The following is a 14,484-nucleotide window of genomic DNA, read 5'->3' on the forward strand; positions in this document are numbered from 1 at the left end:
TCCTTTCCTCATCTGGCTTACCCTGGTATTGCTTTATCAGTCAGCCCCCCTACCTTCTTTTCCCCTTCATCTTAGCAGGGAGACAGCAGGTCAGACAGGCTGTTAAAGGGACTGGTGTCTTACAGTTTAATAAGCCTCCATTCTTTTCAGAATTTCCGCTTTTAGTCTGTCTGCAAAGGCAGTTGTAATCTTAATCTCTTCGACTTTATGTGTTGCCCTCTTTCTCCTCTCTGTTATTTTTCTGATGTGCCCTTAAAGTGTCATAGCTGAAGCAGAAATGGGGGTTTGCATGAGATGAAATATTGATTAGTATTGGGTAAAAGTAATAATCATTGTCAGTTTGTATCTGATTTTATTTATCATCAAATAGACATATGAATATGCAACTGCCAGAGCCTTGGTTCACCTGTTACTTTTTAAGCGAATGCAAGCTTTATTTCATCCCTGAATTGATTCCAGTAGACTGCAAACATACTGTGATTACCATTTATGTGGCAAATTATTACGTAGTGATTGCCACTTTATTTGCGATACTTTATTAATTTACTGTATCTCCAGTGCTTTAGGAATACAAGTAGGTTGTCATGGTCAGTGAGTAGGAATTTGTAGATAAACAACTGTAAACAATAGCCAGTGATTCAAGGGAATTTCAGACCACATTTTTGATCTAGCTGAACAAATCACGTTGTGACATAAGTGCTGGTTACAGCTAAGTGATGGAGTTTCAGTAGTAGTTCATTAGCATCACATGTGGTGATGTCCTATTACTTCAAAAGCATCCTTCCCTCTTCCCTTCTTCCACCAGGCGCCCATGTTCTCCTGGCCACGGCTGAGGGATGCAGACCCTGTGCTTCGCTGTGAGATGGCCTCCACTGGAGAAGTAAGCACAATGAAAACAACACACCCTATTTTTTCTGTTAATTCTTGTCATTTCTTTTCTCCCATCTAAGCAGAGTTAGCGTTAACAGTTATTCATGTGGGGTCTGTTCATGTGTTTTCTTTCAGGTAGCTTGTTTTGGACCAAACATTTATTCAGCCTTCCTGAAAGCTATGCTCTCCACAGGCTTCAAGCTGCCACAGAAGGGCATCCTGATTGGGATTCAGGTAAGACTATAGCCATCTGGAGGTCCACTTACCTCCTGTTTGTGTTTCCTTTTGGTACCTTCTGCCCACAAGACACCAAGTGTGAGGTGCCTTCTGAACAGGTGGCTTAAATCTTTTAGGTTATTAGCTTCTTATTCTGGCACGCCTCAGTTTGTTTCACACCAAATCACACCTTGATTCATGTGACTTAAAGCTATGATCAGCTCTCAAGTGACAATGTGTGAATGACCCAGAGAGGTTCAAATAGATTTCCAAAATGGATGATGGCCCTCGGATGAATAGATAAGGTACTTGGATCTGATGATGTTACACCTGAATGAATAGGAGGAACTACACAGACAGTACCACAACATTGCACTATGACAAGATAGCTGCCTCCTTCTTCCCTGGCTTGTTTTGACTCTGAGTGTGTTTTGACTCTGAGTTTTTAATTATTTTATCATTTTAGTGAGCTTTTACTATTTTTATTTTAACCAGTTTTAATATTAATTCAAACTGAAGACCAAAACATTTAAGCTGTATGTGAATTGAGGTCTTCTGTGGACTTATCTCCATCTACTCTGTGGAAGAACTATTTGTCGCTACTCCTCTGGACCTTGAAGAAAAGCAAAGAGAGAGAGAATCATGCCTCCACTTACCCCATTGGAATCTGAGCTATCTAGTCTGAGATCTGAACTCCCTTCCATCGAAAGCCTCCTTGAAAATTTCTTCCAGTGGTTAGATATGCTGCAAGAGGTTGCCCCCTCCAGCTTTGAAAGTCTGTCAAGAAGTGACACTCCCAGCCCTGCTGTCCATCCTTACTGCTGGGCATCCGTTTGTGAAGAAGGGGAGAACAATTTTTCTGTTTGCACCAGTCGGGGATGACAACCCTGTCCGGTTTCAGACTACTTTGCTCTGCTTGAGAAGCTAACTGAGCTAGCAGCTACACGTTTGCCAGCTGCTCCAGAACAGTCTGCGTCGGTCCGCTCAAACACGATGAGAAAGCATCAAATTTCCCTGACGACCCCAGATTCCCTTGGAAAGAGTCGCCGTCGCCTTTCCCATCCTTGGACACAGAGCCCTGGGTGCACCCCTCCTGGCCTCCAGGCATCGACCCACTTGCCCAACGGAACACTGGACGCTGCTGTGACAAGCAGCGTTGTAATTTCTCTCTGTCTTAATACCCAGGTGAAACTGCTTCAATCAATTCTGCTGTGCCTGAACCCTAACAAATGTGACTAATCAGCTACCTCTTTCATCCAAGCCCTCTGCCTACGATGGGGGCTGTATGGACAGGCCACTTTATTGGTGATTCCATCATCAGATCTGTTGAACTTCCAGGCACTATCACCTATTGTCTTCCTGGTAGCAAAGTTGCAGACAATAAGAAACTGTCATAGGCCTCCATCCCTCAGCCCACAAATGAATTGTTCAATGATGTCTTCAATTAACAATCAGTTAAAATTTGCAACCAACTAGAGTCTTCAAAAACCTTCTGCACTGCAACTGAGCAGGGCTTTATTAGCCACTCTTTACGGTTTTTGGACCAGACATGACCTTTACAAATCGGGTTTACCTTCACCCCAACACAAAGAGCGTTAAACAATTTGTTAAAAACTTCATCCAGCATATTATTTTTAATTCTAACTGACATCTACATCAGCATGACCCCACTCTAGAAGCTACTCCTGTTCATAATGATGAACATCACTCCCTGGGCCCGGCTGAACACACCTCTACTAACACTAAACCTATTTGGGTCACATTAAACCGTGCCACCTATTGACCCAAGTGCTCTGCTAAGTCTACAATAAGAGCAAACCTAGTTCCTATCCCACCCACTCCAACAATTCAACATCAATTACACCCCTCAACTGTATCTACTGCTGATTCAATCTCCAGCATTTCAACTGTGTCTAGTCAACTTAATGTGAGGTCCCTTGCAAACAAGTCTTTTTTATGCCAAAATTTTATTATGACTAACCATATTGATCTCTTATTCATAACTCAGTCCTGGTTAAGCCCTGAATACTCTGTCACACTGACTGAGGCATGTCCACCTAACTACTCCTTTTTTAATCAACATCTGCTGTCAGAATGTGGTGGTGGCATATTTATCATTTTTAATAACAACCACAAATTTTCCCCTGTCTCTCTTAATACTTTTTCTTGTTTTGAATCTCTGGGTTTTCTTTTAAATGCCTAGCATCCAATACTGTTTGTTTAATTTTTAGGCCGCCTAAGGCTAATACTGGTTTTATTCAAGAGCTTCTGAGCTTCTCTCATTTATTATCGCCAAATATGATAAAGTTCTTATCCTTGGTGATTTAAATATACGCATTTGTTGCCCCTCCATGCCCTGTTTTACTGCTGACTCATTAACCTCTTTGAGTCTTTTAATCTTGAAGTCTGTTAAAAACCCAACTCATAATAAGGGACATACCCTTGACCTTGTGCTGTCCTATGGTGTTTCTCTAAATAATGTTGAATTGCTAAATCGTATTGTCTCTGATAACAAGGCTGTGATTTTCCATACCTTTCTCCCATCTCCTGCTCAAAGGCCACCTACCTGTAGACCCTCTCGGTATTTTAATTCCAAGTCAGGTAGTAGTTTCTGCAAAAAAAAAGTTCTTAGCTGCATTCGCTTGTAATACCCTTAATCAGAAGGGCCTTTCTGTCAATGAACTTCTAGATAATTTTAATAGAACATGTAAGACTATCCTTGATGACATCACTCCTATCAGGATGAAACGTGCAAAATATAACGCCGTTCCCTGGCTTAATGACCATATAAGGGATTTAAAGGGGCAATGTAGAAGAGCTGATTATAAATGGAACCAAGACCAACTTAAGGTATCTCTTGATACTCAGTAGTTAATCGTCCTCTTAAACAGCATATGGAAGCATCCACTGAGATGTGAGCAATTTCTACACCTTTTCGTAAATAAAATACATGACTTTAGGCTCCAGGTCACACCTATGACCAGACATCTCCTCATCTTTACTGAACCATCTGCCAGTATGTCTCACTTGAAACAGATCTCAATGCTAGAATTAAAGAAGTTAATCCTCCACCTGTCAACTAGACAGATGGAAAGAGGTGTCAACTACATTTCTGAAAGAGGTGTTTCAGACTGTTGGGCCATAAATCCTCTCTGTTATCAACTCCTCTTTGTCTACTGGCTCTGTTCCCTCCAATCTTTAAAATGCAATAGTTCAACCTCTCCTGAGGAAACCTACACTTGACCCTCTTGTTTTAAACAATTTATGACCAATTTAAAACATCCCTTTTTTATCTAAATTTTTAAAAAGTCTGTTGCCCCTCAATAAAACTCATACATGAATAAAAGTAATATTTTTGAGCATTATCACTCAGGGTTCCGTGCTAAGCACAGCACAGAAACAGCTCTTATTAAAGTGACAAATGATCTACTGCTTGCCACTGATTCTGGGGCTTGCTTATTTTTATTTGTGCTTGATTTGAGTTCTGCATTTGATACGTTCAATCAAAATATACTTATAAATTGCCTGGAATACTGTGTTGGTGTTAAGCACACTGCTCTTGCCCGATTTTGCACCTACCCATCTGACAGATCGTTCTCTGTTGTAATGGGACAGTTTTCATCATCCCCAGCCCCTCTGTCATGTGGTGTTCCGCAGGGGTCAGTTCCTGGCCCTATACTATTTTCTATTTATATGCTTCCTTTAATCCGTAGGTATAATATTATTTTCCATTGTTATGTGGAGGATATGCAACTTTATATCCCACTGACATAGACAAATTTTACATTTATATTTAATCATTTGGCAGACGCTTTTATTCAACACTAGTGAGTCTTAAGTGAGGCAACTTAAGGTTCAGTATCTTTCGCAAGGCCACTGCAGAAACACAGACAGGAGGAATCAGGATTCGAACCGCCAACCCTGCTATCAGTGGACAACCCGCAATGCCACCTGAGCCACAGCCGTCCATCATGTTGTGGCTTGTCTCCTTTTATTTGCCTCCCCAAACCTGACCTGTGACTTGAAAAAGAATCTTGGGAACCTGTCCTCTGCCCGCAATTTGGATGCAATCTTTTATGTTGAAACAAAACTCAGAGTCAAAGTCACCAAGGTAGTACAATCATGCTTTCTCCAACTGAACAAAATTGCATAAAGTTACTTTTTTTTTTTAGCCCAAGCGGACCTTGAAAAAGGCATCCGCGTTTTTCCCATCACGTCTGGATTATGTAATTCCCTGTATTTGGGGCTCAGACAAAAGGATTCAGCTTGCTCAAAACTTGGCTGCAAGACTTTTAACTAATTCCAAAACGCCATATCACTCCCTTCCATGCTATTCTACACCGGTTACCTGTTGGTATAGAATTGAAATAAAAACTTTAACTAATTAAATTCAAAGCCCTACACGGCCTTGCTCCTACCCACATCATAAATGTGTTACCGCTCTATGAGGCTAGCTGCTGCCTGCATTCCTGAGGTAGAAGCCTCCTAACTGGTCCCACAGCCTGAGTCAGTACAAAAGGAAACTGGGCGTTTTCTGGTACGGACCTGCAGCTGTATAACTCTTTAGCTGGGGACCTTAGGTTAGCAAACTCAGTTCCTTTTTTTAAATCACTCCTCAAAACTTAATTTTACAGGAAGGCTTTTTTGTGGAAATTCTGTTCTCTATCTAGTTTCTATCCCTCTTTTGTAACTTTTATTTTACCTGTCTTTATTACCTACTCTGTTTTATCAAGTCTCATGTTCTATGTTTTTATTTTTGTTTTTGTTTTTTTAATCTTGACTGTGTGTATTACTTTATCTTGTTCTGTAAAGCACTTTGTAACTGTGTTTTGAAAAGTGCTACACAAATAAAGTTTATTATCATCACACAGACATAAAACCCAGTCAATAACTATTAATAACTACAAACATTATTCTCATTATAAAACATCAAACAAAAAATGACAAAACTCGATCAGTATAAAAATATTTTATTCATCAGCCAAATGCTCTGTCAAAAGAAGTCTTGAATCATCATTTCTGGATAATCATGTTGCAAAAACATAACACCATCCTTTCCGAATCCACAGCCATAGAGAAGAACAAAACTTAAGCCTGGGCACTGTACTTTTTAATGTCACCACATTACATGAGTTTTAGTAATTAAGTCTTGCTGCCACCCTGGGTTGCCAAACTGCGAGTCTGACTAATGTAGTTTGAACAAAGCACTCACAACAGTAGCTGTGTAATCGGTGCTCTTCGGGAACAGGTCCACGTCAAAGAAAAGCGCCTGGGGTCACGTACATGGCTTACAAGCAGCAACACTTTAGGTCGACATGTCCAGAACACACAGAGAGGTGAGATTTACCTCCCATAGTTTTAACAAAGATTGTGGTAGAAGGATTAAAACTATTTTGTTCTTGGGTTTTCTTTTTGACCGTGCACTTGTGAGGCAGTCTAGTGGAAAAGACCGGCCTAAATCTTGAGGGTGGTAAATTTCATAGCTTCACCTAGGCTGTACTATGCTGTTATTGTTGGTACAGGGTTCCTGATTTAGGTATGTTATGAATATTAGCTACGTATATTCAAGAAACAAACACATAGAAACCCAATTAATCAGTTTCTATATTTTGTTTTGGTTTGTTTCTTCTATATTAGAAATATGTCATATATCCTTACACATTTAACACTGTGTGTCTGTCTCTCAGACTCTGTAATTGTTCCCATCTCCCTGTGTTCCACTTGACCATTTGCTAAATCCCTCAGCCAACTGTTTGATTGATTTTGTACTGTAACAGCTAAGCAACCATTACTGGGCTTGTCTATCAAGCTTTGGAGTCTTCAACATTTCAAAGTGTATGCAGGGGCTACTAGAGGAGTGCTTTCATAATCCACAGTTTGGAGGATATGATAATTTTTTGTTGCCATTTGCTTTTCCAAAGGCAAAAACAAAAGAGAACAAATACAAGGGATAGTTTTAAAGTAAGAACCAAATTTTATTTTACTGCCTATTGTATTAACTTCCAAAGTCAAGGAAGCTAACATAACATTAACTAACTTAATTTTTTTGTAGGGTTGAAAATAACATTAGAAATAGCCCCATTCAGGACATTAGTTTTAATACGAGTCAGCCCAAAACACTCAAAAGGCAGCTTTTAAAATTAGATCAACACACTTAGGTTACAGAATTTATGTTAAAAGCTAACTGTAGGTTTCAGTTGTCATTTCTTCATCGTCTGTACTGTTTCAAATTTGAAATATTAGAGTTTCAAAGATGCAGCTTGATGTATATCTGCTGTCAGGACACATGAAGTGACAAAGTCAGAGAGAATTATCCCCTGACTCTGCAATTGCCATCAGCTCAGCAAAGCTTTTTAGAGTCTTTGTGCTCATTATTTTGGTTTTTCCAACCCACATATTTACTGTTTTGGTTCACAGCGTGTCTAAACAGAAAGCATTTCAGCCACATTTCTCAGTCTGCCAGAACAGATAAGCTCCTATTTTAATCCAGCTGTCTCCACAGGCCGTGTAACTGCTTGTGTTTTACTCACGCTATATACGTGTAAAATGTGTACCAAAGCATATTTTTATCTCCAAGTTTATTTTCCTGCATTTTGCGCACATAACAACAGTGGTTGTGTACTGGGCTCTGAGCACTTCCAAAACGCAGGTGACCTACAACTCAATACTGAACGCGTCCCGCGCAGACACACACGGAGTGCGGGAAATGCTGCCCTGCTAACATTCTGCTCACACTATGCCCCTTGATAACATAGTGTCAGTCGCACTTGTTCTCATTAACCTTGTTTCAGAAACTGGACGCTAGCAGCTGTTTTCAACAAGAAAAACCCTCTGTACACTACCTGCCCAACACTAAAAGCAGACAAGATTAGCAACTAGCTGGTGAACATAATTTTATGTAGCAGCTAAAGAGCTGAATATTTCCCTCAGGAGTTCATGGAGAACAAGGGGACTTAAATTTGTTAGGTAGCCAGAAATACATCTCCAAATGAATACTAAAGTTGTAAACAAGCAACTGTTTGCTAATGAGTTAACCATATCAACTCAAAGGTAATAATGATTCGATGCAGTGTTTTCTGCTTGTTTCCTCTGCCCTGTTATGCCACATCTCCCAATTGGCCAAAAAAAAATCTGTTAATGCAGACTTTTTAGTGCAACACACTTTGGTTGCTCTGCAATCTTTTGAGGCAAGTCAGTTTAAGCTTGTCACACACACTGGACTTTACTACTTCTAACGTCCATTAGAAGTAGTAAAAGGAGAGTAGCTGAGCAGCCAATGTGATAAAACTGATACTAATGGGATAAAAAAGTTGACACGCATCAATGTTGGAAAACAGGACAGTGTATCCTAAAGAATTGTTGCACGTCAACCTGTGATGACAAGTTTCAGGACGCCGCCGCTGTGTGCTTTGATTCACATCATTTGCTGCTGGTGTATGTTAAGCCCAGTTTCGTACCTTACGCTGAAAACGTTATACTATGAAAAAGAATACATAGTGTTTATTTTTTGGCATTAGTATATTAGGATACAGCTAGAGTCTCTTTAGTTGTCATCGTCTCTCCACCTGTTGCTTTCTAACTCTGTAATTGTCTCCCTCTCTCTCTCTCAGTCACACTCTAATTCTCACTGTCTGCCTCTGTATTTTTAATTACCCCCACCTTTTTTGGACCTTTGTACCCATTTGTCATGTAAGCCTTAGTAAGTTAGGCTCCAGAATATACAAAAAATATCAAACCATATCACAATATTTTTGGTGGGACAGCAGTAATTTTAGCAAGCATATTGTTTACTGAGCTCAAGGGCACCCAGTTTGAGCATAACCAGTTGCAAATCAGCAACAAAAACTCACAAAGAAGTTTTCAATAAAATGAAACCCTGAAATCATAGAACATAAAACTAATTTGAAAATTGGAAATAATGTAACCTCACAACAATGTAATGCCAGAGTGGCTTCAGCGTCTCCAAAGCCCTTGGGTGGCTTAGTTCAAGTCTGCCCTTGAATGAACCTCGCTGAAAATCTGGGGGAGATCGTTCTTCACCCGATATCCTGATCAATTCACACCACTATGTTGGCCACATATAAGCAAGGCATAATTGGATTAACTGTCTAGGTACAGTTGTGCAAAGCTAGTAAGGGCATACCCAGGGAGACAGTGATGCAAAATATTTAATATAGGGTCTGAGACATTTTATTTTTTAAACTAGGGATTTAATGATATGATAAGCTTAAAGTGTGGTACAATGCAGGGTTCACAGTTTGATGCATGCACTGTCTTTTGAAAGGTTTCAATTAAAAATTATGACTCTAGAAGATTCCTTTTTTTCCTCCTCAAGTCCAAAACACATTAGTTGTGTACAGGGCAAGTTACTGTGGGTAGGCATGCTGCACGGCTACAGATATGACTCAGTTTACTTTTTCAGCATCAATGCCGTCAATCGACTGGCCCAAGATTGGCACGTTGATTACCCACACAAAAAATAAAGTGTAAAAAATTACCTAGATAAGAATGACATCCTTAACATAAAAAACAGCATCTATCCAAACTTGATTGAATATTCTCCAAAAACTATAGTTATATATGAACAGAAACCCATATCAAACCACTCTTTCGGCTGGTATTTATATGTTGTATCATTTTGTTTTTCAAAAATCAGTCTGCTTCCCTTCCAGCATTCGTTCCGACCCAATTTCCTGGCCACAGCACACCAACTGAAAGAGGAGGGCTTCAAAGTGAGTGCTGAAAGCTTGTATGTTTCAAACACTACAGACCAGACTTCTCATTGAAAACTAGACATATTTTTATTGTTCGATTTTCAACACTGGTTGATGGAGCTTCGTGGTTCTGATGTTTCTGGCCTTATTAAGATATTGAAAAACTTACCAGAGTCCCCTCAACATTGTTTATAACATTTTGTATATGTTGTATTGTTGCCTTATTTCTGTCATCTAGCTCTATGCTACTGAAGCCACTTCTGCCTGGCTGTGCGCCAATGACGTGCCTGCCACCCCAGTAGCCTGGCCCACTGAGAAAGGAGAAGACACCAGTTTGCCCAGTATTAAGAGGTTGGGAAATGTTAATTTTAATACTAAATTAATGTTTTAATTCTTTTGACACATTAATGAAAACATGGAAACAAAGCCAGCTAATATGAAACTCAGAGTCAAAACTTCGAGGCTAACACTTGCCTATGGTTTTCCTGAGGCAGTGCTTAAGTAATACATAAACTGTGATTCATTAGATCCAAAATTGGGATATCTAATCAGCACAAGATACTGCCTTAAGATCTAAGGGTATATCCCCTTCATTATCACCATAATATGCTGACAAGATCAAAGAAGATGTAGCAGACTCTGAAGTCCATAGTCATTACATTAACCAGACCAGGGCTGGAATAGGGAGGATGAGGAAAGCCTTATATCAGAGCAGTGCCAAGTCAAGTTTAGGGAAATCAAAAAAAGCAGCTGAAGTGTCTTGGTCTTTATTTGGCCATGGCCAACAACAAGGCCAAAAATGTAACTAATACTTTTTTTAGCTAAAAAAAAAAAAAAAAAAAAAGGATTATCAGTTAATTACACTTAAAGTGAGGTTGACTACATTTCTTCCAGTTATTGCTGAAATCAAACACAAGTTATAGCATATAATTCAGTTAATAGAGGAACAACCTTTTTTAAAGGTTCTAGCAGCACAGGTTGATGGCAACTGCAGGTAAAAATTCAACAAACAAGTCATGATCATGCTACACTGAAGCCATCTGGACCACATGTTTGGAAATGAGCTGCTGAAAAATAGGATGTAAAGGGAATTTAATAGGCCTAGGCCAAAACAACACACGGGAACACACACACACACACACACACACACACACACACACACACACACACACACACACACACAACCACACATACATACACATAAGGCTGGATTGCATCAGCTGTGCAAGGTGGCACGGAGGCCAACTCTTTGTAAAAAAGAACATGACCTTTGCTGTCACTGTTGTCTGTCCTCAATATTTTCTGTTAGAAGTTACCCTTAATTCAATGCTGTCTGTCTAAGGCCTTCAAATAGAAAGGCTATAGAGAATTCAGGGCTTTACTCTGTGTGTGTGTGTGTGTGTGTGTGTGTGTGTGTGTGTGTGTGTGTGTGTGTGTGTGTGTGTGTGTGTGTGTGTGTGTGTGTGTGTGTGTGTGTGTGTGTGTGTGTGTGTTGTTTTGGTCTAGGCCTATTAAATTCCCTTTATATCCTCCTTTTCACCAGCTCATTTAGATTAGGGTAAGGGTTGGGGTTAGGCATTCAGTTGAGATTGTTAAGGTTGGGATAAGGGGCTAGGAAATGCATTATGTCAATGACGGGTCCCCACGAATATAGTATAACAAGGGTGTGTGTGCGTGAGGGAGAGAAAGAGAGCGAGAGATACTATAAGTATTATATAAAAGAGGCAAACCAAATTAATTAAAACACAGCTACAATACTGGGTAATATTAGGTTCATAGTTCTTTTTGGCAAGGAGTTTTTTATTGTCAACTCCCTGTGACAGAAACAATGTTTCATGCAAGGAAACTTTCAATAAACTAAACCTTGTCTCAGTTAAAAAACTATAATTCTTCTAGGAATAACATTCCTTTTAACAATTTAAATGATGGTTATGTGTGAAACTGACTACACTAGTCTAAAAAATAGACCGACATATCATTATTTGCCAGATATTTTGAAAGTAGATCGAGCCAGGAATGGGCGTGTTTATATTTGACCACTAGGAGGCAGAAAAAGAAACTCACAGCAGAGCTCTTTTATACTGCTTGCTTAACAAGGTCATACAGCAAACATATTTGCAAAGGACTGCCTACTTCTACATCCAGCAGAAACAGTATGGGCAAACAAAGTTAAGTAATATATCTGGGTCACTTTGGCCCTCTATATTTTAGGATAAATTTCTTCATCAATCACTGGTTGACATTCGACGTCTGTCGAAAATATTGCATGTCGTGCTTTAAGTGGCTTAATTTTCCTGCTGTGATAATGATCGCTGACACAGTTTTTTGTATGTTTTATAGACTGATCAATGGGGGTCATATCGACCTGGTGGTCAACTTGCCCAATAACAACACTCGTCACCTGAAGGATAACTTCCTCATCCGCAGAATGGCTGTCGACCACGGTGTTCCCCTCATCACCAATTACCAGGTCTGTAAATGTCGCACTACCGCTGACTGGGGAAAAGATGCTTCCTATGCTCAGTTTACATTTACATGCCGCCTCTCTCACCTGATGAACTTCAGCATAATGTTTTTTTTCTGTGCGTATTAGGTGGTGAAGCTGTTTGCGGAAGCAATTCACTACGCAGGTGAGCTTGACACTACCAGCCTCTTCCACTACCGGCAGAAAGAAAGCCAACAGAGGGGGACTAGCCAGCAGTACTAGAGATTACTCCCCTCTCCCCCACTCCCTTTTCCCTTAGGTTCCCTTTGTAAAACAGTAGTATTAATTGGGAGCAAATATTTGTAATATAGTTTCTTAAAAATTCTTTGTATCTCTTCTCCCATCCCATGGTGTCAAAAAGGTGTTATTTTAGTGGCAGGAATTGCAGGCTGTTGGGAGTTACTTAAACCAAAGCATAATAATTAACAATGTTGATAAACCCAAACCCTCATGACAAATTTTATACCACTATCTACTGTGATAAGGTATCTTTTTAAAGGGTTTATAAGTTGTAACTAATGGTTTTATTTATGGTCAGCAATTTGCTAATGCTTTACAGATCAGTTGTAAACTATTAACAAACAACTTTTGTGTTGCCAAGTTATGAAAAATCTCTGCTTGGTGTTCCTCCTCCAGCAGGGCACTTGCTTCTAAATGTTAATAATTAAGAAAGGGTTCTTACAATATTAAAGTTTGCAGCTATAAATGTAAAAACCGTAAATAAAAACCTTTGGGTACAACATAGAAACCGCTCATTAAAGGCGACTTATCATAAAGTGGTACCAGAGAGGGTAAAGACACTGCCTTTTTTTCACTGAAGGACATCCATGAGGACAGTGTTGCTGTTGTGTTACAGTGGTTGTATGGTATTGTTTTTGTTTTAATTTATGATCAGTGGTTTATAGTCTTTGTTTTCCATTTCATTTTTGGGCCTTTGTGAATTTCATGCAATGACAATTTTCAACTTCTAAGCTCTCCCTGATTTCATTTTAATTCCAATGGTACTGGTAAATGCCTTTTTTACTCATTTGATCTCATTCATATATTTTTGTTTTATACTTACAATGGTGTTGAAAATGTACTATATAGTAAACATGTACTATATGAATGACTTTTAAAGATTTAGATAAGGTAGCTTTAATTGAGGTAATCCTTAAGCATTTTCTGATAAGAAGAAACTTTTATTTTTCAAATAATCCTCATTACCCTATCGTTAAAGTCTGAATTTGATGAAAACTATCTGTTTATATATTATGTATATACATATATTTATGTGTGTATATACTGTCAGTTTCAAACTGAGTCTGCATTTGAACCTACTCTGGATTTTAAAAGATCACATTGTAAGTACATTTAGCTATGTACAGAAATAACTCCCAACTCCGTTAAAGTTTCTTGTTGATTTGTTCATGTTTGTGTGATGTAAGAATCATATGAAATATAAGGAAGACTTCTCTCACATGATGTGTGTGTGTGTGTGTGTGTGTGTGTGTGTGTGTGTGTGTGTGTGTGTGTGTGTTGTTTTGGTCTAGGCCTATTAAATTCCCTTTATATCCTCCTTTTCACCAGCTCATTTAGATTAGGGTAAGGGTTGGGGTTAGGCATTCAGTTGAGATTGTTAAGGTTGGGATAAGGGGCTAGGAAATGCATTATGTCAATGACGGGTCCCCACGAATATAGTATAACAAGGGTGTGTGTGCGTGAGGGAGAGAAAGAGAGCGAGAGATACTACGCAGTAGCGTGTTATGTTTGCACTGGACATGCATTAACATGCATAACAGCTTCGGCTCCTCTGCCTCAGCTTCTAGATGTAACTTGGGACACCTCAGCATTTGTCTTTGATTAAGCAACATCCACTATAGCAGTGTAAGATCCACAAATAGCACATCCCACTGTGACTCTGGCCACAGCCAAAAAAAAAAAAAAAAGTCTGGTCTCACTGTTACTTTAAGTCCACCCCTCCACCAGAAGGCAGGTATTGATGTTAAGTCTGATACCAGAGCCCTGTCGACTGTTTCATTATTCAGAAAAAGTGACATTATACCACTGTTTCGAAGCTCGCTTCTGATCTGCAAATCTCATATGACTTATGATGTTTGAAACAGCCAGCTGCTACGTTCTGTCAGTGAAGATGCGAGCGGTGTGAACTTGTTTAAACCACTAGGGAATTCATCATTATAACGTTTACTGAATTGCAAA

General features: G+C 39.3%; 1 protein-coding gene across 1 annotated transcript in view; it reads left to right on the plus strand.

Annotated features, from left to right (window-relative positions):
- Positions 1-13,726, plus strand: part of cps1 (carbamoyl-phosphate synthase 1, mitochondrial) — a 55,934-nt gene extending 42,208 nt beyond the window's left edge. The window contains exons 33-38 of the mRNA XM_040148835.1: positions 806-880; positions 1,006-1,104; positions 9,759-9,818; positions 10,039-10,151; positions 12,141-12,270; positions 12,394-13,726. Coding sequence (XP_040004769.1) covers positions 806-880; positions 1,006-1,104; positions 9,759-9,818; positions 10,039-10,151; positions 12,141-12,270; positions 12,394-12,507 — 591 coding nt within the window. The 3' untranslated portion in view covers positions 12,508-13,726. The remainder of the gene's footprint in view (positions 1-805; positions 881-1,005; positions 1,105-9,758; positions 9,819-10,038; positions 10,152-12,140; positions 12,271-12,393) is intronic.
- The last annotated feature ends 758 nt before the right edge of the window (positions 13,727-14,484 follow it).

Source organism: Xiphias gladius, chromosome 16, assembly GCF_016859285.1.
Source record: "Xiphias gladius isolate SHS-SW01 ecotype Sanya breed wild chromosome 16, ASM1685928v1, whole genome shotgun sequence".
Classification (NCBI taxonomy): domain Eukaryota; kingdom Metazoa; phylum Chordata; class Actinopteri; order Istiophoriformes; family Xiphiidae; genus Xiphias; species Xiphias gladius.